This window comes from Osmerus eperlanus, chromosome 24 (assembly GCF_963692335.1).
Source record: "Osmerus eperlanus chromosome 24, fOsmEpe2.1, whole genome shotgun sequence".
Taxonomy (NCBI): domain Eukaryota; kingdom Metazoa; phylum Chordata; class Actinopteri; order Osmeriformes; family Osmeridae; genus Osmerus; species Osmerus eperlanus.
Genome location: NC_085041.1, coordinates 6,859,983 through 6,887,043, shown reverse-complemented (window position 1 = coordinate 6,887,043; position 27,061 = coordinate 6,859,983). Strand labels below are relative to the sequence as shown.

The 27,061-nt window shown below is 42.1% G+C and overlaps 2 protein-coding genes across 3 annotated transcripts; one reads left to right on the top strand and one right to left on the bottom strand.

Annotated features, from left to right (window-relative positions):
* The first annotated feature begins 7,761 nt into the window (after positions 1 to 7,761).
* On the top strand, positions 7,762 to 16,282 carry tbxa2r (thromboxane A2 receptor). Of its 2 annotated transcripts, XM_062450578.1 has the most exons (4): positions 7,762 to 8,124; positions 9,889 to 10,780; positions 11,989 to 12,122; positions 13,059 to 13,371. In XM_062450578.1, exons 2-4 carry the CDS (start codon positions 9,983 to 9,985, stop codon positions 13,234 to 13,236), a joined length of 1,110 nt encoding a protein of 369 aa, XP_062306562.1. In that variant the 5' UTR covers positions 7,762 to 8,124; positions 9,889 to 9,982; the 3' UTR covers positions 13,237 to 13,371. The 2 variants fall into 2 exon arrangements, with proteins under 2 accessions (XP_062306562.1, XP_062306563.1); XM_062450579.1 differs by lacking the exon at positions 11,989 to 12,122 and having other exon boundaries at positions 7,768 to 8,124; positions 13,059 to 16,282.
* Positions 16,283 to 17,361: 1,079 nt separating this feature from the next.
* On the bottom strand, positions 17,362 to 25,585 carry gipc3 (GIPC PDZ domain containing family, member 3). The gene is made up of 7 exons (XM_062450580.1): positions 25,301 to 25,585; positions 22,628 to 22,813; positions 21,986 to 22,166; positions 20,038 to 20,147; positions 19,306 to 19,387; positions 17,993 to 18,732; positions 17,362 to 17,949 (listed from the first exon to the last, which is right to left on the bottom strand). Exons 1-6 carry the CDS (start codon positions 25,580 to 25,582, stop codon positions 18,581 to 18,583), a joined length of 993 nt encoding a protein of 330 aa, XP_062306564.1. The 5' UTR covers positions 25,583 to 25,585; the 3' UTR covers positions 17,362 to 17,949; positions 17,993 to 18,580.
* Between the last annotated feature and the right edge of the window lie 1,476 nt (positions 25,586 to 27,061).

The following is a 27,061-nucleotide window of genomic DNA, read 5'->3' as shown; positions in this document are numbered from 1 at the left end:
AAAAACAATTGTTGGTGTTTGGGTAGCCTACATATGACGGCATGTTTATACTGTGGTTTTAGGTGGTGTCGGTTCTTTCTGAGACGTTGAAGTGCTTGCGGAGAACTGAGTAAGTCTGAGTCAGGGTGCATCTCCTGCAGTAAAATACGGACATAATAAATCCGCATCGCTCGCTACACAAGTAGTAGGGTGAATTCCCACTCGCTGATTCCTTCATCAATCTGTCTGTTCCTCTCCTCCCTCACCCCTCGCGTCTTCGTATATGTCCAGCCAGGGTGACGCAACTGACTGATTGCCACCATTAAAGTTGGATCATGTTAGAGAAGGCAGCCTATCTCGAACCGTCTCCTTATTACTCATTTCTCCGACACTTTTTTTCCCTTTATCTTTCTAGTGTTTAAGCTCATGCGCAAGAATCGTGGGGAGGTTATTTGCTATTATCTTGTGTGTGAGTGTAATGCTTTTTTCAAAACGTGTTTGTTGTTGTACTGCTAACGAACCATCGTTGTGTTTACCCAATTTTACCCAATACAAAAAACAAAATATATATATTTTAACCTTCGCGATGTGGGGGGTCTGAGACAGCCCGACGGTTAAAAGAAAATGCTTCACTTTGTTTTTGTATGCCGTAAAGTTGTCGCAATACGACGGTGGGTCACAATGACTGATGGGTCAGGATGACCCGAAGATAACACAAGGGTTAAGAACCTACTCTACTGAAGTGACCATATCTGCAAAATCTCTCCATGATATATAAAGCACATTCTCAGAGTTTATGTTAAAGCGCCTTTTCCTGTCTTCCAATGGAAAGTATTTAGCCAAGTGCCAGATCACAAACTGTTGGAGTTTAGGTATTTGTTGAATTCCAAGAAAAGGATTGTAGGTATTTTCTTTTATTTGTCATCATCTTTATGTGGCTTGTTTAGAACTAGGAGACAGCAACCCCTTACTGAGTCCCCTTGGAAGTGTGACTTGGTTTTCACTAGCCCTCCTACCATTGAATACTGGAATGACACTTAACTAATCATCTTGATCACTCAACACACAAGGATAAGCATGTCCACTTAGTCCCAATTGAATCTCATCTAGGAAGATGCAATGGGTGGGAAATCAAATCTCATCCCAGTTTCCAGCTGAAACCTTAGATCTTAATGTGGCTGTATGGAAACAGCATCATTCAGTAGGACTGGTGCGGACCAAAAAATCGAGCAGCCGGATGACCTGCATTATGCATTAACTTCAAGTCGAGTATGCCGTCGTTTGCAGTTTTAAAAATAGCCTATTTGAGAGTCACGCTTCTCACGCAATCTTTTGACATCTCATAGCTTCAACCGCCTCCTTTGCAGATTCCATCACATACTCTGACCTGCTTGTGAGCTTGTTTGTTTGTTTGCTTGTTTGTTTACCCTGATCTAAGCCCCTCATCCTCTCACCCGGTTCTCCAGATTCATCAAATCGCCCTGGGAATAGCCCTTAAACTGAACTTTTCCTCTTCAAGTATCATCCGTCTTCCAGATAAACTCTAAGATGTTCTTTCAAGCACTGGTTACTTTTTGAAATGCAGGCGAACCATTTCCTTAAGAGAAGCGAGAACTAACGACCTTTCACTTGGAAGAGATCTCTTTTTGGCATACTTATCTACCAGCTCGTAGTTAGTGTTATGGTACAGTGCATCCCATTATTCTAAGGAATTCCCGGACTAGCGAGGACGTTTGTTACCTTTAAAAATTGCATTATCAGTATCATAGCAGGAAGGACAGTTATGCAGCAGAGCTGTACATAAGCCTCTGCATGAAAGTTCAAGGCTGACTCGGCTGAATGTGCATGTTGGCTGACTGGACCTTGTCTTAGTAAGCTTTAGGCCCCTCAATGAAAGTTGAGGTTGCAAGAGACTGTCCAAAAAATATTTGGATCCACTTTACAAGGAATAATAAGGACATAAATCAACCATCCCTTGAAACATTTATAGTTTTCACATATGGTATGTGTATCTCCTGTTGAGTCCAGGAAACAGGACAAAACTGTTGGCAGAGAGAAAGTGCCGCACACTCCTAGAAGTGCCTAAAATAGTCCCTCGTCCCAGTGTGGGTGGTGAATGATGACTCACAACTCTCACCTTAAATAATTGGCCGTTTCAGCTCTGTTTGAGCACGTCTCCCCCACAGACAGTTGAAAAGGAAGAGATTCTGCAGACCTCTCTGCTACCTCTTCTCCTTTGTTTTTCTTCAAGATTTCTTTGTCAAGGAAGCTCCGAGTAGTTCTTTTATCAACTTCTCGATTTTTTCTGCCCGAAGAAGAATGTCTAGCTCCCCTTGCTTGAAAGTGTATCATAACATAAACCATACTGCTGTCTGTTCGAGTAATGAGTCTTGCCACAGGGATGACCTCACGGAAGGGTTCTTCAGAGTTCGGGATCTCTGGTCTCTGGCAGCACCTGTGGGATCCTGTTTGTCTGCTGTCTCTCCTCTGCAAGTCTACAGTTCATTAGACACGACAACCCAAGTCTGGAAACCTGTTTCTTTAGATCAGCGAACGCACACCTGTGGGACTGATGTGGATTTAAAAAGTGTGATTATTATTCTTTTTTTTCATCATTTGAACTTGTTATTTTGTGTGGGAGACCTATATGGGTGTGGAAACTAGTAATATATGCGTTTATTCCCCACAAATGGCAATTGTAAAGCTTTGATAACCTCCTACCTTTCACGACCCGGTATTGTTTTTAGTGCCTCAGGTGGCAGTCTGGCTCCCAGTTCCTGGGTGAGGAGTTGCCTTGTCAGCCCATAAGTGTTGGCAGCAGGTCCGTAATGCATTTAGCTGGCAAACGGGCTAATTTGAAGGGAAACCAAGCAGAACTTGTCTGTTTTGATGTGGTCGGCATTCCTGCATGAAATGAGACATCAGCCTTAGATAGGTGGTGGTTCCACTGACCTCACTGCTCTGGAGAAGGTGTGGTTCTCATTGGCGTTTAATTGTGAGTTTTATGTTGCAGCTGTGCCTCCCTTAGTGGGCTCGCTAACGCCAGTTATACAGTTGTACCACCGTGCACTTTAGATGGCCTAAAGGCGAGATACGCTGTAATCATTTGGATGCTCGCCTGCCATCTCATCTTATTCCATGTCTCAATCCAGCCGGTGTGTTACAGTAGGCTGTGAAATAAGATCAATCTTATAGCGGTATCAAGGTTGCATTCTAGCATGATACCATTATCCACTGTGCCTTGGCTTTAGTTGAATTGATGCATGCCAAATCCTCTGCTCGTCTGCATCAAATAGCTATTGAATGATCCAACGTCTGTCAAATGATTTAATTTGGATTTAATTTCCTAAAACTGGGCATCTTTGAGCGTTAATTAGTTTTGAAGTTAATCAACGTGATTTCTTGGCCAAGATCGGAGCTACCATAGCTAACCGTATGTGTCTGCACAGCAAGGTTATTGGAAAAACGATGTGTAAGATATGCTATTTCAATCCCCAAAAGGACCCATTTTCGATAACATTGGGTATGACCATGTGGCGATCAACAAATTATTTTGTAACCTCACCACTTACTACATCTAAAATATTTTCCCAGCTAAGCTACCCTTTAACTTGACAGTTGGGGCATTCCTTAGCGGTTTATTATATAAATACTTACATACGTGATAAGTGTACAAAATACCAATGATTACTCTCTCCCTCAACAGTCCTATTCTGGTAAGGATTACTGTTTTGGTCCTCTGCCACATTTGCAACTGGATCCTGCTTTATCTTTAAAAGCATACTGTTGTAAGGAAATACTTGGGTTTAGAAGGGCCGTCCCTTGTGTTTATAACTCCTGTTTGAAGTAATGCAGTAGCCAACAGATTGTTAATGTGACAGTTTGCGGCTAAATCACGGTGTGTTAGTATCAGGGATGAGATCATAGAGATATCACAGTTACTGGGGGTTTTGTTGGTCAACCAGGGGAGAAGGGGAAAGCATTGAAATAGCTAGTCCAGCCTCAGAATGTGAGTCTGGAATAGGTACCATGAAAACGTTGAACATCTTGACCAAGTTTGGAATTCTTTTAGAATAGATTCCAGCTGTATCTCTTCAAAAAAAGCTTAGTGGTTAATCTGTCTGTTAATCATCAGCACTCAGTGTCTGGTACCTCAGGCCATCCCTGCATCTTTCAAAGGCAGCACCTATCTTTGATCACAAAGTGCTTTAACTCACTGAAAGAGGAGCGCTATACATAGTAAAGATAAATTGGTGCAAATAAATTACAAAAATGTTGCAATTCTAAAAATGGCTTGTGCGTGTCTATTTTGTATCTATGTTGCTGGTTGCTTCAGTCGAATATTGTAACTTCCCTCTCTCCCAGTTCCACTTTGTAAGTAATGGATTCCTGTCATTGATTAGTGAAATGGGAGCTGGTCAGCCTTACACACGCAAAGGGTAAATTGTGTGTCTGGCTTTCAGTAGCCTACTCAACTCTCCATCTTTTGTGTGCTTTGCAACCTAAAGGCTAACAGTCAGGTCAGGGAGTCAGGTGGCTGAGCGGTTAGAGAATCTAGTAACCAGAAGGTCGCTGGTTCGATTCCCGGCCATGCCACATGACGTTGTGTCCTTGGGCAAGGCACTTCACCCTACTTGCCTCGGGGCAATGTCCCTGTACTTACTGTAAGTCGCTCTGAATAAGAGCGTCTGCTAAATGACTAAAATGTAAATGTAAAATGTAACAAAACGAGTGTCTATATACGGTCAAAAGTTAGTGTGAGACTTTTGTGGTGAGTCACCTTCTTAACCCTTGTGTTATCTTCGGGTCATTCTGACCCATCAGTCATTGTGACCCACCGTCGTATTGCGACAACTTTACCGCATACAAAAACAAAGTGAAGCATTTTCGGTAACACTTTATAATAAGTCAACGCTTTTTGGCATTTACAAAGTGTTAACTAATAGTTAGTTAATCCTTTATAAAACATTTTGAAACATTAACAATACATTATTAAATAGTTAATAAGCTTATTATTAAACACTATGTTGATCATTAATAAACACTGTTAAAAATTATGCATTTTATTCATAATACAATTCATAAGGTGTTTGATAACTGCATTATAATACTTTATACACAGCTTGTTAATATAGTTGCAAACCAGTAGTTTAAAAGGTGTTAATGGTACATGAGCTGGTATAGAAAGCATTAGCAAATGGTGAACAAACCATTTACATTACCTTTATAAAGCATGAGTAAATAACTAACAACATATTTACTTATGTCTTTAATTAAGGTATGCCAAGTCGAATACAGGATGTACACTATGCTTTGCAGATATCTTAACAACTATTTTATAAAGACTTACTAATGATGCAACTTCTGATTAGTAATGCAAGTTATAAAGCATTTACTGTTAGTTAAGGCTTTTGCGTGACCTAATCTAAAGTGTGAACTATTTATGCTTTATTAAGCATTTATAGAAAGACTATAGGCCTATAGATGTTGTGTTTTTGTTTTTTAGAAGAAATAGCTGTTAATTTATTTACCTGGGTAATAAAATAGTATTTTATTTCCATTAAGAAGCAATACAGTAGAATTGGTATAAAAGTTGGTTACCCGAAGCTGTATTTTATTTTCCAAAAATGGCTGTAATAAACTGCAAATGTTTAGCTACTCCTCGACAGGTCTGCAAACGCCTTTGAAAGCAGAGATTTGTTAAAACGTTTGTTAACCGAGATCGTAGGCCGAGGTTTACAAACAAATCGTTTTAACAAATTGAGGCGACATTTGCTGACCTGTCGAAGAGTAAACATTTGGTTTCTTATATACTACAACAATACGTGGGAAGATCCCAAATCAAACACGGCGAATCTGGAGCAGACGCCATCTTGTCAGAGCAATCAGCTGCACTTGTACTGGTGACGTCACTACATCTCCAAGGCAACATATGAACAACTCTTTTAAGAACGTCTTCTGAACCAATAAGAACAGCATATTGGTTCAATTGCAACAACAGTATGAGCGTTCTGATTGGCTAATGGGTAGTCATGCCAGCCGCGTATTAAGTCTTTATATATATCTATGCGCGTATTGACATCATCTGCGGTCTGATACGTATTCTTATTGCCCTCCGCTGATGTCATCTTCAAAATGAGCGAGATCGAGGACTTTTACTATCCAGATGACAATGAAGACATCAACAGCGACGAGGAAATTCTTAACTTTCTAAAAGAGCAGAAAAGTGTGAACACAGAGAGAGGCAGATTGCTAGGTTTGGTTGCTCAGATTTCAGATTGGTTGCTAGGTGCTAACACTTGAAACACACCGTGAGAAGACTTGAGTAGAGCTGAACAAAACTACATGTTTTAAATGAAAAGAGCTAAAAATGCCATATAATAAACAACTTACTAACCTCGACCGTTCAGTCATGCCGGGAAATATCAAACTGAGGTTTTAACGTATCGACCGCTGTCACTCTCGGCTAGTAGAGCTAAGTAGTTAGTAAGACACATGCCTGTCATTACTTCAATAAAATAGTAATTTTGTGTTTCACATTGTGTTGTGTCTGTTTCCTTTTGAGAAACGTATGTTCAGCCTTTGTGAATGTGAGGTTCGAGAATGGACAAGAATACCTTAATAAATAACTTATAAATGTTTAATAAGGCAGAGATAGTTCACACTTTAGATTAGGTCACGCAAAAGCCTTAACTAACAGTTAGTAAATGCTTTATAACTTGCATTACTAATCACAAGTTGCATCATTAGTAAGTGTTTATAAAATAGTTGTTACGATACCCTTGTGAATGTGAGGTTTGAGAATGGACAAGAATACCTTAATAAATAACACAAAAGCCTTAACTAACAGTTAGTAAATGCTTTATAACTTGCATTACTAATCACAAGTTGCATCATTAGTAAGTGTTTATAAAATAGTTGTTAAGACATCTGCTAAGTATTAGTGTACATCATGTATTCGACTTGGCGTACATTAATTAAAGACATAAGTTAATATGTTGTTAGTTATTTACTCATGCTTTGTAAAGGTAATGTAAATGGTTTGTTCACCATTTGCTAATGCTTTCTATACCAGCTCATGTACCATTAACAGATTATAAACTACTGGTTTGCAACTATATTAACAAGCTGTCTATAAAGTATGGTAATGCAGTTATCAAACACCTTATGAATTGTATTATGAATCAAATCCATAATGTTTAACAGTGTTTATTAATGATTAACATAGCATTTAATAATAAGCTTATTAACTATTTAATAATGTATTGTTAATGTTTCAAAATGTTTTATAAAGGGTTAACTACCTATTAGTTAACACTTTGTAAATGCCAAAAAGCGTTGACTTATTATAAAGTGTTACCGCATTTTCTTTTAACCGTCGGGCTGTCTCAGACCCCCCACATCGCGAAGGTTAAAAGAAAATGCTTTTTATGTGTTTTCCTATTGGGTAAAGTTGTCGCAACACAACGATGGTTCGTTGTTAACCTTTGGGTCATGTGACCCGAAGGCAGCACAACATTGGTGAAATTCGGTAAAATTACCATGCATTTCCTCGGGTTCTCGAAATAATCGAGGTCTGGGTTTTGAACAGGACAAGACATTTAGGTTCTTGCTTTTGAAGCACCCCAATCCCTCTTTCTATTTTGCGTCATTGAGTTGCTGAAGAGTGAGCATCTGCCCCAGGTCTCATGCAGACTTTAACACATTTTCCTAAAGCAATTTCTCAGTATTCGGCATATTTTGCCTTCATCCTACCACCACGATACTGCTCTTTATTTTCTCGTGGGATGGAATTCACCCGGAACATTCCTGACTCAAACGTTACTAACGAGCCCATCCCATCCCCTTGTCTTCCGGAAAAGTGAATAGGAAAAAAAACACAGACAACTTTGAACTGCGCTTGCTGCGGGGTTGTGAGACGTGCTGAAAACGCTATGAAGATTCAACTGTGTGTCACGTATGTGTCCCGTTTCATTTGAAGTTATGTTCGATGTACCCTGGTCTGCGTCACATGAGTAGACACACTTACTTATCCCTAGAAATTTAAGGTTTCACTTTAAAAGCATCGGTTGACGCGCATGCACCGTGGCTCGCTGAGGAAGCGACAACGCACAGATGCGTGAGCGTTGATGGCAAACTCCGAAGGTAGGCAATTTTTCTTTCAATTAAATTTGTATTCTTTATCTTTCAACTGACATAAAGCTTTTCATACAATCATATAACTTATTTCCCAATTTTCACCTGTATGTACAGTACATGCATAGATATCAGGCTTGTACATAATATTCAGATACCTTAGTTTTCTGTGTTTTGATAGAGGTTTCGTCTTAAAGTACCTAATCCAATGACTGAACACATATATTTTGTCTTTGCCTCACTTTGGTTTCATGTAGCCTAATTCTCAGCACATGACCGTTTTATTTCTGCAGACTTGCAGGAATTTGAAAACTTCAATTGTGCGAAAGTCAAAGGCTAAAGTTTAGGGTTGTAAGCAGTCAAATGAGTGAGCGCCTGTTTTTGATTCAAAAGGCAGCCATGGGAGGATGCCACACTTTGGTAGTGGAGCAACAGATGCAATATAGCTACGCTCGATTTTCTTTTTACATTTGATCCTCAGAGCTTGCTTATTCAGAGAACAGAACGCGTTGCTCCTTACAGAGCATGAACAATAAGAAACAAGTTATACATCAGAACAATATAACTGTCAGTGGACAAGTTAGATCACCAAGTCCTCTCCCTTTCTGGTGGAGGGACTGGAGGGACACAAACTCAGACATTAAATTATGCGTTTTTCCATTATCTCTGTCATAGTGATTGAATAATTTAGTGAAAAGCATTTTGGTGCTGGAGGCTGGTAGCTTAATGTCACAACAAGGGAATACCTCTCCCTTCCTGTAAACCAACTGTGCCATCTTCTTCGTCTTCCAACCACACACTTGTGCCCTGTGGTATCCATTACTAATAAATATATATATAAAAAAAATCAGTATCTAGTTAGACTGGAGCAATTAGAATTATGATATTGAGTGTTGTAATTATTCAGCTGGCCACTCCACTTTGTGGCTGGTGGTTGAAGGAGAGGGTGCAGTGAAAAATGACCAAAAGGGCCGAGAGTGCTTTGCAGCTCGATGGAGAGCATAGCTGGGGGAATTGGACGGACGGACGGACGGGGGGGGGGGATACAGAGAACACATTCTCTCACACTTAATTTGAACCGTACTCTCCTCCGAATCGTGTTAGTGTTGACGCTCTGAATTGACGTAGATATGATCGGGTGGAACATATTAATGTCAGTGTAGAGGATGTCTGTAAGGAAATTAGGTCACTTTGGTTTTGATTGTGTCCGATTTCATCTGTAGTCTTTCATTCCGTTGGCTCAGTCAAGGTTCTAACCAAGATCTCGGTGCATTTGACAGTGTGCCTTTTAGGACATTCACCAGAAACTGTCTGCATTTATTTTCAACCTCTTCCAAAACCCTTTATGATCTTCCCCTCTGTTCAATTCACATTCCTTTTAGGTATCTGTATATTCACACTCACTAAAGGTGATTGTTAGTGGAAGCAAGGCCTCTAAAAATAATTTTCACAATAGGCAAGAAAAACCAACATCTGTGTTCCATATGTGTGCTAAGTTTCTAGCTTTGTCTAAACCCTGTCAGTTGTCAGTATGAAGAGTCCTTTGGGGAAATACAAATATTGTGTTCTGCGTTGCATTTTGCTGTTGCTCTAAATATTTTTACGTTAGTCATGGCTGTTCCCGATTTGTCAAAAAAAAAAATCTGCAGAATGTGTTGTGCTGTTCAATGGAATGTTTAGAAAAAGTCCCTTTGTCTGCCTACTAAATATAAACACAAGACATGACTAAGGCATTTGTGTGACGCATGCCACATTTCTGTTTAATTTCACAAGGTGAAGCAAGAGAACTTCCAAGTCTCCAAAATGTACTAGTTTCCACCTCGCCTTCTCCATCTTCCGAACGCCCGCCGCCCTCTCTCCCGCCGCCATGAATGCCTCCGCCCGCCCCCCCAACGAGACGACCCCCTTGTGCTTCTCCATCAACAGCCCGCCGTTCAACTACAACACCACCATCCCCTCCGCCTACTTCTCCGCCATCTTCAGCACCCTGGGCCTCAGCTCCAACCTCATCGCCTTGGTGGTCCTCCTCAAGTCCTTCCAGCGCACCCACAGCCGATCGCGCTCCTCCTTCCTGATCTTCCTCTGCGGCCTGGTGGTGACGGACTTCATGGGCTTGCTGGTGACGGGCGCCATCGTGGTCACCTTCTACGTCACGCACTTCAACTGGCGCCGGCTGGACCCCCACTGCCACTTCTGCAACTTCATGGGCATGTCCATGGTCTTCTACGGCCTGTGCCCGCTGCTGCTGGGCGCGTCCATGGCCGTGGAGCGCTTCGTGGGCATCAACCGGCCCTTCGCCCGCTCGGCGAGCATGTCGAAGAGTCGGGCGGCGGCCATGGTGATGATGGTGTGGGTGTTCGCCGGCGCGGTGGCTCTGCTGCCCCTGTCGGGCGTGGGAAGCTACCACATGCAGTTCCCGGGCTCCTGGTGCTTCCTGAACATCAGCTCTGAGGGCAGCGACCTGCTGTTCTCCCTGCTGTTCTCCACGGTGGGGCTGCTGTGCTTGGGGGTGTCGTTCGTGCTCAACACGGTCAGCGTGGTCACCCTCGTCAAGGTGTGCTGCGGGCAGGACGGCATGCAGCGCCGGCGCGACTACGAGGTGGAGATGATGGTGCAGCTCATCCTCATCATGGTGATCGCCTCCATCTGTTGGTGCCCCCTGCTGGTGAGTCGCACGGTGCTACCTGTCACACTGGCTTACTTGCACACACGCGCACACAAACACAAAATAAACCTGATTATTTGATTAGTCGCAGACACGACCATGCCTTTTTCTATTTTTCCATGATGAACATACCTTTTCAAGCCTCTGCTATCAAAACGTCCCAAACTGTTTAAATGTTTACGCACAGGTTGTTCATATAAAACGCCTTCCTCCTCCTTGTTAAACAAAAACACTCTCTGGTTCCCTGGCTCTCTGGTTGAGTACCACAGATGGGGACTGATAAAGTTGTTTCAAATTGGAATGAGAACCCCAAGCAGGGGTAAGCAGTGTGAGTTGCCTTAATTTCTCATCCAGGAAGTATTGTTGACTGTGTAGCAGTGTGTTAGAGAGTGTAGCTGAGTGTTGCCGGGCGATAAGGCCCCTATGTTAACGCTATCTCCAGATTGTGGCAGAGGGGATATCCGGTAAGGAACCTACATTCCCCAGACATCTGGCTCCTTCTCTGACATTACACGTCCCCCTTCTGTCTCTACTTTTTCTCAAGCTTCTCAAGTTGTTTTATGAAGGAGCAACTCAATATGAAAGCACCAGAAAAATCCAAAAGTTGTTTAGAGTGATTCAGAACCACGGTTGAAGAACAACTCTGAACAGCTCAAAGTTGCTCGCTCACACACTCTAGCCATCCCTCCATCCCTCCTTCCCTCCCTTAGTCTCGCCTTCTTCTTCTCCCTCTGTCTCCTCTCTTGTTTTTTCTCAGCGAGAGTGGAATCAGCTCCAACTTTTTCGGAAAGGCCAGAGAAAATCCAAGCTTCACTTAGCAAGCCAGCCTTTCTATCCTTCATTACACCATAGCAATGCTGGCTGTTTGAGACCTTAACGAGAGGAAGGTCGCCGGACTATTGCCATGTAAGGCCATTTTTACTACCGGTCTCTCAGTTCACTTGAATGCAGACAATTCCCAGACAGGCCTTTCTCAATGGTGTCTGTCACTTTATCCAAGCACACTATTTCTGCACATAAAGTGGTGCCGATAGTGAGGCACTTATCGGACAAACAACAGGGATTTGATTCAAAACAACTCCTTGCTAGGTGTCTTCGTCTAGTTGTTTTTCTGCGCCTGTGACAGGATCTGCAGGTGTTGTGTTCTGCTGTGTCCCAGCGTTGTGCCTCGCCCAGGATTGACCTTGTGTGCTTGTCCTGCTGCATAGGTGTATAGCCTGACGAGGGCCGTGTCAGCTGCGCCCGTAGAACCCCAATCTATGCTAACCTTCCTGCGCTTCGCCACGTGCAATCAGATTTGCGATCCCTGGATCTACATTGTGTGTCAGGAATCGAAACTAAGGCGAGTAAAAAACTAAAACAAACACAGAAAGAACGTTGGCACTTTTTCTGTACAGCTTATCATCACCGCTCAACCTAAATATCACATCTTTTGCCTGGACTTGCCTGGATCAAGCCCTGAAATAACCAGTGTTCACAGACCCATCCGCTCATGCAAGTTCACTGATTCCTGGCAGCTTTCATGCAACATTTCCCATAAACACTTCCTTTGAAACAGCCCTGGCCCGGACATGCACTCCAATGGGCTTGTTTGTATCCATTCCGTGCAGCTAATCAACCACTCACTTGAGCGCTTGGATTTTCATTATTTTTTCTCATTGGCTGCCTTCCTTGTTGGCTAACCATTCAGACCAATCATGGAGCAGTAGAGACATCTCATGAAACCGTTGTTTTGAGTCCATGAGCTGTCAAACAGAGATTTACAGTGCTAACATGCAGCATGCGGCATACAGTAGATGCATTTTAAAAACGCTAAAATCATCAGCTGGAAGCAAATGTGGAGTGGACTGCGCTAATACTAATGGTACGACCATAAGGCCTGAGGCATGCCTTTTAGGATGCTAGGGCCTCGACCGCAGAGACCCTCGTAAACTTGACTAACCAGGGTGGATGATAACACATCACTTTGTGTGTGTGTGTGTGGGGGGGGGGGGGGGGGAGAGTGTGTCAAGCTGTAGATCTTCTCCATGTGTCCCTCCCTCTCTCCCTCCCTCTCTCTCTCGCACCTTGAGCTACAATTCTTGTATGAAATGTGCTATATAAATACTCTACGCGTTCTTTCTCGTCTCTCGCATGTCCCTGACTCTCTGTATTCCTAACACTTTCCTCATGATCTTTGCCATGTTTCCTTTCATATCTCTCCCCCTCTCTCATCCAAATCTCCCCTTCTCCTGCACCTCTCCCTCTCTCCCCCCCACCCCTCTCTCTCCTCCTTTAGGTGTTTATTGCGCAGACTGTGCTGTCGGGAACCCGACTCAAAGTCCCCCTCCTGTTGCTCTGTCTCCGATTTGCCACCTGGAACCAGATCCTGGACCCCTGGGTGTACATCCTGTTCCGCAGAGCCGTTCTCAAGCGCATATACCCCCGCATGGACTGGTCCAGGGGCTCCATCATGAGCCTGTACCCCTCCTTCAGTGGCACCCTGCGCAGGCTCACCCGCTCCTCCCTGGGGGGCGCTCAGGAGGCCGACCCCGGGGGAGGGAAGGTGGAAGGGAAGGGTCCACCCCCTTCTCTGTAATTTGGTTGAATCAGGGGGTTTCCAGCCCTCTTCGTGGAAAGCTACCTGCCTATAGGATAAAGCTCAAATCACACGTCGCAACAAACCTGATTCGGCAAATCGACCAGCCAGTTATTAGTATCAGGTGTGCTAGATTAGTGTCAAAGCGAAAAAACCACAGGCAGGTACCTCTCCAGGAGCAGGGTTGGAGACCCCTGGTTTGAATGATCTGGCCGCACTAGCTTTTGGCAACTGAGGGTGAATTTTGTCGTGAAGGTTAGTGAAGTATTTTTTTTTTTTTGGGGGGGGGGGGACGGAAAGTAGTATGTCCCCGTTCAGTTTCGGTCTGTGTAGGCTGTGCTTCTTAATGAGGGGAGGTCATTAACTTGGATTAGACGGTCCCACTGAAATAATTGCACTTTTCGGACTGAAAATCCCTTCTGGTGAAAGCTTCTGCCATGTGGCATATTTTGTTCACGTGTCTTCAGTATTTCGAGCCATTCAGCTCGTTATGATGGAGAGCTGCATGCCGTGTTTGACAGCAGCATCTGGCCCAGATCACGTGCACTGTTTCTGCGTTCTTCACTGTCAAACTGAACACCATCCCTGGGTGGCTACCCTTCCAAAGACAACAAGTTTTTGTGTGGGCTCGAGTCCGTTTGACATTGAATTCATTTAGGAGACGCTTTCATCCAAAGCGACGTATTAATAGTTTTCAGCAAGGGGGTGTTGATAAGGAAAGAGCGTCCACTTGTAAGTCTGGCTGCTCTTTGCCTGACGCTTCGCAGATGTTCCATTTCAAGCCAAATCACAGTTACAGTTTTTGTTCAACTGCTTACACACAAAATCCTTACTTGTCACACAAGTTCTGAAACCTGACACTCAAACACCAGAACCACACATCAAATCTGCAAAGCCATACGCACATGTTTGGCCTTTGACTCAGCTTTCAATTTCATCAAACACTTTTTGCAAAACACAACACACAGTTTTCCACGTAACACACACAATTGTAACAGGAAGCATCTTGATTTCCTTTTTCAAACACAACCAAAATGCCACACTAATTCATCAGTGCCTCACACTAACTCCTCACACATGTGCAAACACTCATTGCTTTTCTCAACACCAACCAAATTTAGAATAGGCCTATAAATAGCCTAATTTGAGTTGATTTACAGTGGTGGGTATAATTTGAACATTTCCTGTAGAAATGAGGGAGAGTGAGGATGATAGGGGAAGCCCGTGGATGAAGGGTGGTAGGGAGAGGTAGACCTGGAAGCCGTGGAAGAATGGGGCCAAATTTAACAACATTGGTTGACCATGTTGTGAACCATGGGGAAACATTAAGAGAGGACAGTGTTCAGCCCAACCTCAGCAGATATACTGTTGCAACAGTCATTTTGACATTTTGACAAGAGCACAGGTGAAAACGACTTTTCTTTTCTTTCTACTTTACTGTCTCCAGTACAGTACAGTAAAATGTAGCCTACTATATGCACTACATCAGTATTTTTTTTACCCATTCACTGCAGTCCATGATTGTACTGTACTGTATTTCATTTGCTGTATGCTTTTTTTTGTCTCCACAAATGTATTAGCTGTCTTTACAGTATGTAGCATACTACAGTATTTGATTTGAAATGTGTTCTGATCTTCTGCACAAAATGCAACCTTTACGTAGACAATGTGGAGAGTACAGTTCATATTTTCATCAGTGTGCAGTACTGGTCTTGTGTGTTGTGTTTGGTCAACATATTCATGTACTTTACGTATTCTACTGCAACAATATCTCTGACAAAATCAAGCAAGTTATATCATTAGAAAAGAACAGTTATTGTAAAAGTGTTTTAAATTGTGTGCAATAGTGTGTAACTGGTTCAAACAGAGTCCAATGTTATGAACCATGTCTGTGGCATACGGTGACAGAATTGGGTTTATATACATGATTGTATAGCAGACATCCCAACCTGCAGAGATTCATTTCTGGGAGGTGGCTTCCCCCCCCCCCCCCTCCCCGGGACGCAATCAGGACGCGCGATATGCACCTGTTTCGACCATAAATTACCATTGTACAGTCTCGCGCTCGCTCTAAATACAAAATCCCCGAATTCCGGGAGATCGTATAGCATTTGCGGGCGTCCGGGAGCTGTTGCGGGAGACTGATGGAAATTCCGGGAGACTTGGGATGTCTGGTATAGTTTTGAACGAAGTGTTTCATTTTGCACAAGATTGGAGGTGTTCTGATACTTGTGTGTCTGGTTGTGTGAATCGTGTGTTGTGTTTTGAAAGAGTGAGCCCCGTTTTCAAAATTGAGCTTACTAAGCAATTGGAAAAAACTGTATACACATACATCTATTTTAGCATCCATTGACTGCAGTGCACTGCATGATTGGTCACAGTCTGGTGTATTACTCTATCATACTGTGCAACAGTACAGTGACTGTAAAAAGAAATTCTGACAATATTGTAGAAAATAGTATATATTACTGTATGCTACAGTTCATGGCACACACACACACCATTCCGTAATCACCTTTTTCAAAATTAGGTTTGGTTTCTGTCCGACTACACTCTTTCTTTTGTATTGTGTAATACTGTATTCACAACCACAAAAGGTTTTGAATAACTGTGTGTATATGATATATTCAAAAATTTAATATTATCGCAAAGGTGTTTGCAACGTAAGACAAATGTTTGCTTTTGAAACGTGTTTGTGATATTTTGAAAGCAGTGCTTCAAGGCATGGCATTTTGCATCTTTTATGTGCAATGCTTAGATTTGTGTGTAAAGTACATTTAAAAAAAGAGGGAAAGTCAACCAAAAAAAAGAGGAAAAGTAAAAAAAAAATGGGTGTAAGCAGTTGAAAAAAACTGTAATATCGTGCCTTTTGTACAAAATTACAATACTAGGTGCTTTACAATACAATGAGAATACAGCAATGCGAATACAGCAATGCAATGATACAATGAAAATAGACATGAAGGGCATTAAATGATAGGAAATAAGAAACACAGTAGAACAGAGAGACCAGTGTATCACAGGAGAGGGTAAAAACATCGAAAGGATTAGGAGAATGCTAAGCTAACAAGATGTTTTAAAATGAGGCATGTCTTTGAAAGGTGTTGACTGACAGTTTATCAGCTACAGTGATTAGGACGAATGGTGGGTCGTGGAAATCCTCATTGACGTTTTGAAGTGGAGGTTTCCTTTGCCTCAACAGGCGCATTAGTTGACAGGTAACGTTCCCTCTTACGCTTTAGTATCCATATATCTTAAAGAAACAATGTATGTGACCTTTGACCTTATCCTCCATGTTAATCTGTCTCACCCCATACAGTAACTCATGGGTACACAGGTTCTAAGAAGGATGAGGAAAGATCAGATGGTGAAATTACGCATACAGTATATGCATGTGTTGAAATATATAGTGAAAGTTGTGACTGATAATATGACATTATATACAAAAGTTTGGTTCCCAGTAACACTGTATAAATATTAAGGTTGTGTGATTGTTGTAAGTGTTTTTAGCACACTTAGTCAGATATACTCTTCAGGTTTATGTACAGTAAAGATATCTTACAGGACAGTATACTTGATCAAATGCATAATGATGTATGTCCATAGCAGTAGACTTGGAGGATTATGAAAACAGTATTTATTTGTAATGTAGAATGTATTGAAACTGCATGTTGAATCACCCTGCACAGTTGCAAAGCTTTTTGTTTACTGTGTGTTGGGATGTGTATTTGGAGTATGGACTATCTTATTTCAATGACACGTGCTTTATTGTACGTTAATAAATAAAATCTGCCTGTTTGTTTTTGCAAATGTAATATAACTCAAATATAGACGGATTATGTAAAATTATTACATATAATGAGTAAATAGTTTCCTATTTAGGATATTCTATGGAATTAACTTTTATAGAATACTTTATTAACATACAGTAAAAATAACTAGTTGAGAAGTTGTTACAGTTGAATAAATTGGTCTGTGATTCTCAACGACACAACAATTTAAGATTAGAAATGTTTTATTGTCAATTTGAACTTAAGATACACATGAAATATGCCTTATTCTCAGGTCTCCATAGAGTAGAATATGATTTAGCTATTGAAGTACTCTAAATTAACCATGCAGTAATATTTTTCAGTGACAAAAATGAGGCCATTGGGACAAAGAAACACTCAACAAAGTTTTTAAACCGATACGTTTATACATTAATGATTCATAACTAGTATGTCTTCTTTATTTCCAAGGGTATGTGACACCCCTATGTACATTATATCAATAAGACAAGCCTCTAAATTATAGATATTGTAGAACTGTTGTGCTCAGAAACACTTTGAACCAAAGCATTAGACCATGACTCGAGGGAGATCACATCAGAAGATGTATGAAGACCTTCATTGCTCAGGCGAGATAAAGACATAAGAATCAGATGTTTCAAACAAATTGTACACAAATTTGAGTTATTAGGTTATTGTACCATTCTTCTGTAGCCTTTAGGTACAGAATGCATTTCCTGAAGGAAAACTCACAGCAGTCACCATAAGGACTTTATAAGAAATGAGGAAATGACGAGTACTGTTTCCTTTCACAATAGTGACTTATTGGAATTCTTGGTTTGGTTGCATTAGGTTTAAGGAAACCATCAAAAACTGGCTAAATATAATGTAGACCTCCCCCAGGATCACTGCTAAGAATGTTCCAGTAGATTAAGACATTACGTGGTGACACTGTACTTCACCCTTGCAGTACCATTTAATCAAATGTGCTATTACTCAACCACCTGATGTATGGCGTCTCCATGGTTTCACAGCCTTGGTCGTTGGATATAGTTTGTGGACATTGGTGAGATATAAATCTCTGACTGAATGTGTTCTCTAAGACCAAAACGTATCTCTCCTTTTCTGTTTGTCCCATCCTTCTACATCAGGAATAAACAGCTTCATTATCTCACTTCCTGTTTTCAGAGATGGATTCCTGTGTATTTGTATTGCTGATGTATTTTTCCAAATCCTACAGTATCCCCACCCAGCCCTGATTGGTGGACACGAACAATCAGAACCATGCCCAATGACGGCCACGTTTTGTGTAATATTTGGTCAGTTCAGCGTGTCAAAGCAAATACCCGCAATTTCATCATAAAACGAGGGGTTGTGATCGTTCAGGTCAAAGTGATATACAATTGCTGTGACGGAGAGGGAGATTGCAGCAGACTCCCCATCTCTTCCCTCCTACATTCTCCCGTTCTTCACATCCCCGATAGCACCCCACACGTCAAACAGGAACACGTCGGGGAACGCAAAGTCTCCCAGCACCGAATCCAGGGCCTCGGCAAAGTCATCTGGGTTCTTCTTATCTTTGCCTGCCTCCACAATTGTGGTCGCTGTAAGCGGGGACAGTCGGCGCAATGTTAGTTATGGGAAAAGCCGTTATGAACGTGGATGACATCCTGTCCACTGCAGGAAATGGTCAACCTTTCAACACTTGAGTAATGTTTCTCTGTTGTTCCCAAAGTTCCCAATGGTTGATTGTCTCACGTCCTTAGTCATGCTTGTGCAGAATTCTGGACATTGGCAGTGTGTCAGTTGAGTATACAAACTAACTAAGGACATGTCTGGGTAATGTTCCAGTATTATATTTAGAAGCTAATGGACTATGCCTCCAGGAAAAAGGCAGACCTACATGTATTCCAAAGAAAGCATTGAAGTTTGAACTCAACTTATTACTTATTAACATATTTAATACAACCAAATAAATTGGTTATATTGTGTTATCAGACAAGTAGCTCATGTTGCTGGTATGTAGCCTAACCTGTAATGCATGAAATGACTTGTGCAGAACAGCCACGAGACACTGCCAAGCATAGACACTACCCAGTGTCAGCCATTTTTGACAATACATTCTGAAGCCCAATAGGGATTGTTTTCAAAATGGTACGACAGGACATCCATCTTACCTAGTTCAACATCTCGGATGCCCATGTAGCTCTCCAGTAAGTCATCCACTTTCTTGGTGGCTCTCTCTTCAAACTCGTTGGGCTGGTGGGAAAGCAAGAGTCAGAATGTTTGGATGAAAGGAATCTCACTGGCATCCAATCTCTAAACACTAATGTGGAATCCAGTGAGATCATAAACTTATGATCAACACAACCCTATGCATCTTGTCACAGTAGGGTAGCAAATAATTTCGCATTTTAGTATGCATTTAAGAAAATCCCCATGGTTTCTGCTGGTGGAATCCATATTTTTTAATGAAACAAAGCTTCTCTGAGTATTAATGGGCCGTGACCATATTTGGCAGTGTATTTAGGCAGTAGTGAAGACTGATATCCTGAGGTCATTATTTACAAGGAGTAAGATGAACAAAATATTTGTGCTAACAATCTTTCCAAGAGATTTACATTTAGCAGACGGTCTTATACAGAGCGACTTACAGTAAGTACAGGGACATTCCCCCCGAGGCAAGTAGGGTGAAGTGCCTTGCCCACAGACACAACGTAGTTTGGCACAGCCGGGAATTGAACCAACAACCTTCTGATTAATAGCCCGACTCGCTAACCGCTCAGCCATCTGACCCCCTTATCGTGTGTGACTGTGTGTATGTGAACTTGTGTTTTCATGTGTTTGTTGATGTGTGTGTATGGTCAGGCGGTCAGAGGTCAACAGCCGTGGGAGTGTGTGAAACTCACCACTTCCTGTACGGTCGCGGCCCCCTTGGACCGCAGCCGCAGGGTCTCCTTCCCGTTCCCCATCTTACCCTCGCTGGACTTGGGTGCTCTTGTCCTCATGCCAATCATGTCTGCACACACACATCCAATCCCCCCCCCCCCACACACACACACACAAGAGAAGTACACAGAACGCACAATAAGTTGTTTATGAAAATCAAGCGCAAGCGTTCTTAGAAGAGTCTATCTCTAAAATCAATGAAGTTCAAGTTACCTAATGACAAGTTATCAGTGAGTTACCTCTGTTATTTGAATGAAAGTGGAATATGACCTTGGACTGAATGTGACCTTGGCCTGATTTTGACCTTGGCCTGAATTTGACCGTGTATGATTAGGTTGGAGATTTGGATCAAACATTCTGTTCCTGGCTCCAATCAGCCGAACAGACCAGATTCAAGGAGCAAATACATTATCCGTATGGTATTATAATCATAAAACTAATATGCAGTAACACAATATGTACATGGCCTGAATCCAGCACTCCCAGGTGAAAGGAAAGTTCAATTTAAAATTGAACCAAGTAACTACAGTATAAAGACTTAGTAGAGCTTTTCATGTCAATCTAAGTCCATTGTCAGAAGTGAATGTCAGCCACGGGAATATATATTTCATTGGCTATGAAGCTCAGATACGAATGACAGCCATGTTGAATGATAATGAGCGCTGTGATGTGTCTCTCTCTTTGTCTTGGGATATTCTGTGCACATTCAAGAGTGTAATTAACCCCTCTGAGCATGAAATGTAATCCATCATTTTCAAACATCCAATTAGCTAACGTTATAATGATCCACCACATGAACTGACTGTTTTAGAATGAGGTAGAAATTGATTGACACGTTTGTTCAGAGGGTTGCACATGAACGCATTTCTGCCGGGGTTGCTGGGGCTAGGATCACATGATGAAGAGTCCTGTAGATAAACTGTGTTTATCTACACTCTAAAACCTGCATCTTTTTTCACCTTGAGCAAGATTATTTGACGAATATTTTTTGAGAATACATGACAATACATAATATTTTTTTATTATGTATGCAATGACTACTTATAATGACTTTGAGCTTATATCTCAGTGTAGCAACTCCCCATCAGCTAATTGTAGGTACAGTAATATAGCAAAGTAGGACCTTCAATATAATAAACACCATCAGATCAGAGTTGAACAATAACATTAGCAACTGAAGTTCAGTGGTTATGCTAGCTTCCTGTCTGGGTGAGGCTTGATTCTTAGGAAACCATTGAACCCAATCAGGTTTTGGCTCCAAACCATTTTCATTTTAGTCTAAAGAGGTTATTTCCCGCTGGAGTTTAGACTAGGCAGTCAGCTTTTCCTTCCTTCCTTGTGAGACAGTGCGATACGCCCAGTCTGATCCTATTGACTCCTAGATCACCTTTCAATAAAGTAAGTATGTGTTTATGAAACACCCTTAGGGAACATTTTGTTCCATTTGACACTTGACATGTTTGTGTGGGAGTGCAATAATGTCACAGGGATGTGAGAGGTTGTTTTGTGGTATTTGACCTGAGTCCAAAACTTTGCTAGCGTCATGATGAAGTGGGTATTGTTAATCCTGCCATAAACTTGATTTAAATGTTACTAAATAAAGCGTAATACATTTAGTCATTAAGCAGACGCTCTTATCCAGAGCGACTTACAGTAAGTACAGGGACATTCCCCCGAGACAAATAGGGTGAAGTGCCTTGCCCAAGGATACAACGTCATTTGACACGGCCGGGAATCGAACTGGCAACCTTCAGATTACTAGCCCGATTCCCTAACCGCTCAGCCACCTGACTCCGCAATGGTAATAGTGTAAGAGTTGACATGAACAGGTCAGATTTATTGATGAATCCTTTTTGATAACTTTTTTTTCTATAAAACGGTCTGATTCTTAATTGACGATTTACTCACCGAAGGCTTTCTTAGGCCCTACAAGTCTGAGTGTGAAGGGAGCCCCCCTCGGTTGTTCTTTTAGCATCTTAGCTACTTCGTAGTGTCGGCATCCGACGATGCTCTGGTCGTTGATGGCCTCAATGTGGTCTCCCACGCATACAGTCTTCAGCTGGTCAATGGTACTACCTTCCTTTATTCTCTGTCGTTAGAATGGAAGGAAGGAAAGAAGGAAGGAAGGGTAAAAAGAGGGAAGATAGGTAGGACGAAAGTAAAACAAAGAACGAGCAAATGAATGAACAAAATAAATTGAGGAATGAAGATGAATATCAAAGATATGGTGCAGAGTTATAAGGCCTTGCCCGTGACAGGTCAGCTAGGGCAGTGGTTCCCAACCCTGGTCTTCAGGGAACACCTGTCCTGCATGTTCTAGATGTTTCCCTGCTCCAACCCACCTGATTCAAATGAATGGGTCGTTATCCAGCTCTGCAGACGCCTGCTTATGACCATTTATTTGAATCAGGTGTGTTGGAGCAGGGAACCATCTAGAACATGCAGGACAGGTGTTCCCTGAGGGCCAGGGTTTGGAACCACTGAGATAGGGGACGGGATGTCGTCGTCTCGTACAGTCAGACATTGCACGTACGCCTTGTGGTCACACACCTTAATGAAAGCGTATCCAGCTCCGTTGTCTGTGATGGTGAGGCCGAGGGCGTCCTCGGTCTTGGTGACCTCCACCTCTTTGGTGTCCCCCCTGATGTGGGCGAAGATGAAGTCTTCCAGACCTATCTGCCCCCCCAGGAGCTTCTGCATGTCGACTTTGTGAGAGTTCAGGGTGCAGAAGAGGATCTGAAAAGAGAAAATGGAGACAAGATTTGCAGGTCAGATGATTGTTGGTTTCTCACAGAAAGTTGAATTGCTACTGTGCAGCTATGATTCGTGGGTAAGAAATCAAATTGAACCATATTCGTTTCCTAAACACCATGGGACTCAAAACCACTCAAAGAAGGAATTCTGGCTACAGCTATGTGGACATGACAAATGTCATATTATCTTAATACCCGTCTACTTTGATTCCTCACTTTCGTAATGATATATTTACAACACATGCAGTATGATACATAGTATGTATTCATTAACCCTCGTGCTGCCTTCGGGTCACATGACCCAAAGGTTCATAACGAACCATCGTTGTGTTTACCCAATTTTACCCAATACAAAAACAAATTAAAATAATTTTCTTTTAACCTTTGCAATGTGGGGGGTCTGAGACAGCCCAACGGTTAAAAGAAAATGCTTCACTTTGTCTTTGTATGCGGTAAATCTGTCGCAATACGACGGTGGGTCACAATGACTGATGGGTCAGAATGACCCGAAGATAACACAAGGGTTAAACATGTGTGACGCTTCTGATCGCTGTTCAATACACACTCTTAACAGCAGAGGTCAGTAAAAGCCTAAATATTTGATATGGACATTCTTGAGGTTCTGTCCAGACCAAATGTCTGCACAGGAAATACGCTTTGCACATGAGTCGATCTTCTTGACAGTGCATGAAAATGTATAATTGTTGTCCAGTTAGACTTTCCTTCTCTATTCTTAAGCAATGCTTCATTTGTCTACTATATCCTCAAGTAAGCAAGTCTTTGATATTAGTTTTTCACTAATTCTCTTTGAACCAGCCAAGTCAGACTATTCTTTTGTATACCATAGACCTAGTATACTATGGTCTTGCCCCACTGACACTGGGACTCATCAGTGAGTCAATCATTATCATCATACGTGACCTTGTCTTCAGCAACCAAATGCAGATGCTAAAATGCTAATGCTAAAAACAGTGCTTTAAACCATAACGATAGTGACTACCCTAATAGACTACTTGGTTCATATGGGGGCCTTCTGAACATGTAGGCATTCACCCACGCATTTTCTGTCACACCATCCGGTTATAAACCTTGAAATCAAGGTGCTTTGATAACAGATATCAAAGCATGGCAAAGCATAAAGATAAGAATGGCACTATACAAGCTGACAATATGGAATGTTAAGTGGGACACTGGCAACAGATAACATTTAATTGTGTATATTCCCTACCTTAAATTTCAGTCATTTAGTTATAATTGTGGAGACATTCTACATCAAGGTTTGTACGGGTACGGGTACAGGATAGTTATGAAGGTTACCAGACTCTATATGTATGCTATTGTTTAATCTAGCTTTTACCTTTGTAAATCCCTATTATATCTCATAGGGATGCATTGCTTTGTAAGCTCTTATAAATGTTTTCCAAGAAAAATATTTTCCTACAGGCATATGTTGGTCACCATTGGACACCAGTGGTATGTTTCCAACAGCTCCACTCTCATGTGTTTCCTCAGAGGGCCTCTAGGTGGCAACTGTGCTGACCTTGAGACAGCTGCAAGTTCTGTGTCGGTAACCATGACCTACCAAAGGTCAATTTGGGCCAGATCAGTAGATTTCTTCCAAGGACCATGTCAAGATCAGAGGTCTGTTCTGACGTTATTAGAGAGTCACTGTAGAAGCATGATCCTTGTCTCGGAACATGTTCAGGTGACACAAAGAGCAGACATCTGTTTGTAGTCAACATTCTAATAGTGAATGTTTTCAATGCATATTGTTCATTTTTCTCATGCATTCTCTTCTTTCTTGCACTAGGAATATTTCAATGAAGCATTTGTCGTTCAGTGGTGAAACTTGACCAAAGGTACTGTACACATGATCTAATTATCAGTCCGTTTAGTGAAAATCGGCAAGAGCAAATGGCCTTCTCATGCTACCTCATGGCAAAGGGAGCTATTTGAAACCGTACACGCTTTATGCAAATACCCACTTAATTAGAGACAGACTTGCATGTACACCCTGGCCCATGAGACAATGTCACACAGGTGCCTATGCACATTGATGACAAGCTCAGTGTGTGTCCTTTGTCATGTATTTTAACACCCCCTCTCGCCCCACCCCGACCCCTCTCCCTCCCCCGGCCCCACACGGTCCCCACTCCTCAAGAGACAATTTGCCTCATTCGAGGCTGATATTGTAATTAAGACTTTATGTTGATTGTCCCCTGTTTTTGCATTTAAATGATCTGTAAATGCAAAAATATATAATTCAAGGAACTATTAAGAGAACGTCAACTCTATAGTTAGCCGGTATATAAACCATCCATAAATGGACTACGTCTTCAGCATGGTCAGTATGGTTTGCTGACGTTAATGGTTAAATATACATCAAATAAAACCCTAATAGAAAAAGGTGTAATTGCAAAAATAAGCAGTTACGAAGACTTATAAAGAGATAATATCTAGAGTCCCTTACCTCAGAGGGGGAAATATTGAACACCTCAGCGATCTTAGCATACAGCTCCTTCACATTGGTAAATCCATGAATGCGGCCTGTGGGGCTCCCGTGGGCCAGCTGGGTGTGGAAGACCAGCCTGGGCCTCGGGTACTCCGGTGGGCCAGGCGGAGGTGGCGATGAAGGGGGTAGCGGTGGAGCCGAGGGCACCGCTCCCTCCTGACTCTGGTTGTGGTCCTCCTCCGTGGGCACAGAAGCCTTTGGATCCTGCTCCTGCGGGCTCATTGCCTCCCCGTTCTGCATTGGCCCCAGATCTGGCTTCTCCTTTGTCCTTTGGAAGCCTGGCTGGATGCTGCCCTGGCTTGCAACGCAGAGAGTCTTCCCCGCTCCCCCTCCACCTCTCCGACCCTGCCATGGGCTGTTGGTCTGCTAAATTAGTGATGAGAGTCTCCAGGTAACGGTAGCTTGAGGAGCACAGCGCTGCCTGGTCGAAACCTAAAACCCCCGTAAATGCAGGATCGTATGTGTGTGCAACATCAGACACCCTGAGCATCCAGGGAGAACCACAAACACATTACAGCAAGTAAACGTTCCTCTAAGACCCTGCACAATCCTTTACCGGTCTGGGCTGCAAGTGAACTCCATACACACAAGGTTACTAAATGCCATGACATTACATGACATTTTCCCCCACGAGAAAGTGTGAAGAAAACATAGCCTATTCCCATAGAGAGAGATCCAAACTCTTGCACCCATAGTCTGTGAACACAGACAATGACCCAGTGTTTGAAGGTAAGGTGATACTCGGGGGGCTAAGAGTGAAGTCCCCCCACTCCTCATTAAGTAAAATATATTCTTGACAGGGTGCATCTACACAATGTGTTGACCTTTCTGACCCCAGAGATACACAAGAACCCTGCTCAGGTCATCCAGATCAGGACATTGTTTCAGCGCTTGGTTGATGACGGAGCTAGCAATGATGGATTTTATTAACGATATTGGTGGAAGAAGGATTTTTTTTTTTTACATTTAAGACATACTGTTGACTCCTTCCATCACTGAAATTTAGGGGTATGCTTCATTCAAATGAATGTAATGAGATTGAAGGTTGTATGCGTTCACCTTCCTTTTGATACATTTTGTCAGGGGCACTCAAGAAACACATCACCATTACAATAAACCATATGATCTTCTGCAATCTGCTTGAAAAGTTGGCTCTGGGCAGCACTTTAATGGCGTCTAATGTCTGTTTACTCATTGGGCCTGATGAGGATTTTCAATAATAAACATCAGTACATCAGACTTTGTTGACTACTTTGGCATTATGTGTTTTACAGCAGACTATATGTATGGTTTAGATTAATGCACCTTTCTGTAACATAATGAATAATACAAGCAATAGCAGTTCTCTTATCTGTTTTTTTTTTGTGCCAAGTGGTCTCTCTTATCCTGAGGTGAAAACTATTACTTAAAGGCACTGATAATGAGCAATGTTCTACCAAAACAGACACTTTACAACAGCTGATAGTCACTACAATCTTGACTTCAATGGACATCTCTATATCCTGTCCTTGGAATGTGCTAATAACGACCCTGACTACTAGTCTAGTCTGTCCTTGACTTGGGATTTGGACAACAACATAATGTCACAATACAGAAATATTTATTTTACTGCTCTACAAACATTACCAAATTTACATCCATGGTGATATATTCGTTTATGACTGCAATACAGCCACATCCTGTGCAAAAGTCTCCTTGCTTTGTAAAACCATCTCATGA

What these genes read in the sequence shown, in the direction of transcription:
- tbxa2r (XM_062450578.1), top strand. Translation starts at nt 9,983, where the DNA reads ATGAATGCCTCCGCCCGCCCCCCCAACGAGACGACCCCCTTGTGCTTC. An exon ending in TCTGTTGGTGCCCCCTGCTG is followed by an intron (nt 10,781 to 11,988) that starts GTGAGTCGCACG and finishes CCTGCTGCATAG; the next exon opens with GTGTATAGCCTGACGAGGGC. An exon ending in TGTCAGGAATCGAAACTAAG is followed by an intron (nt 12,123 to 13,058) that starts GCGAGTAAAAAA and finishes CTCCTCCTTTAG; the next exon opens with GTGTTTATTGCGCAGACTGT.
- gipc3 (XM_062450580.1), bottom strand. Translation starts at nt 25,582, where the DNA reads ATGCAGAACGGGGAGGCAATGAGCCCGCAGGAGCAGGATCCAAAGGCT. An exon ending in TCAATATTTCCCCCTCTGAG is followed by an intron (nt 22,814 to 25,300) that starts GTAAGGGACTCT and finishes TTCTCTTTTCAG; the next exon opens with ATCCTCTTCTGCACCCTGAA. An exon ending in AGGGCCTAAGAAAGCCTTCG is followed by an intron (nt 20,148 to 21,985) that starts GTGAGTAAATCG and finishes GTGTGTGTGCAG; the next exon opens with ACATGATTGGCATGAGGACA.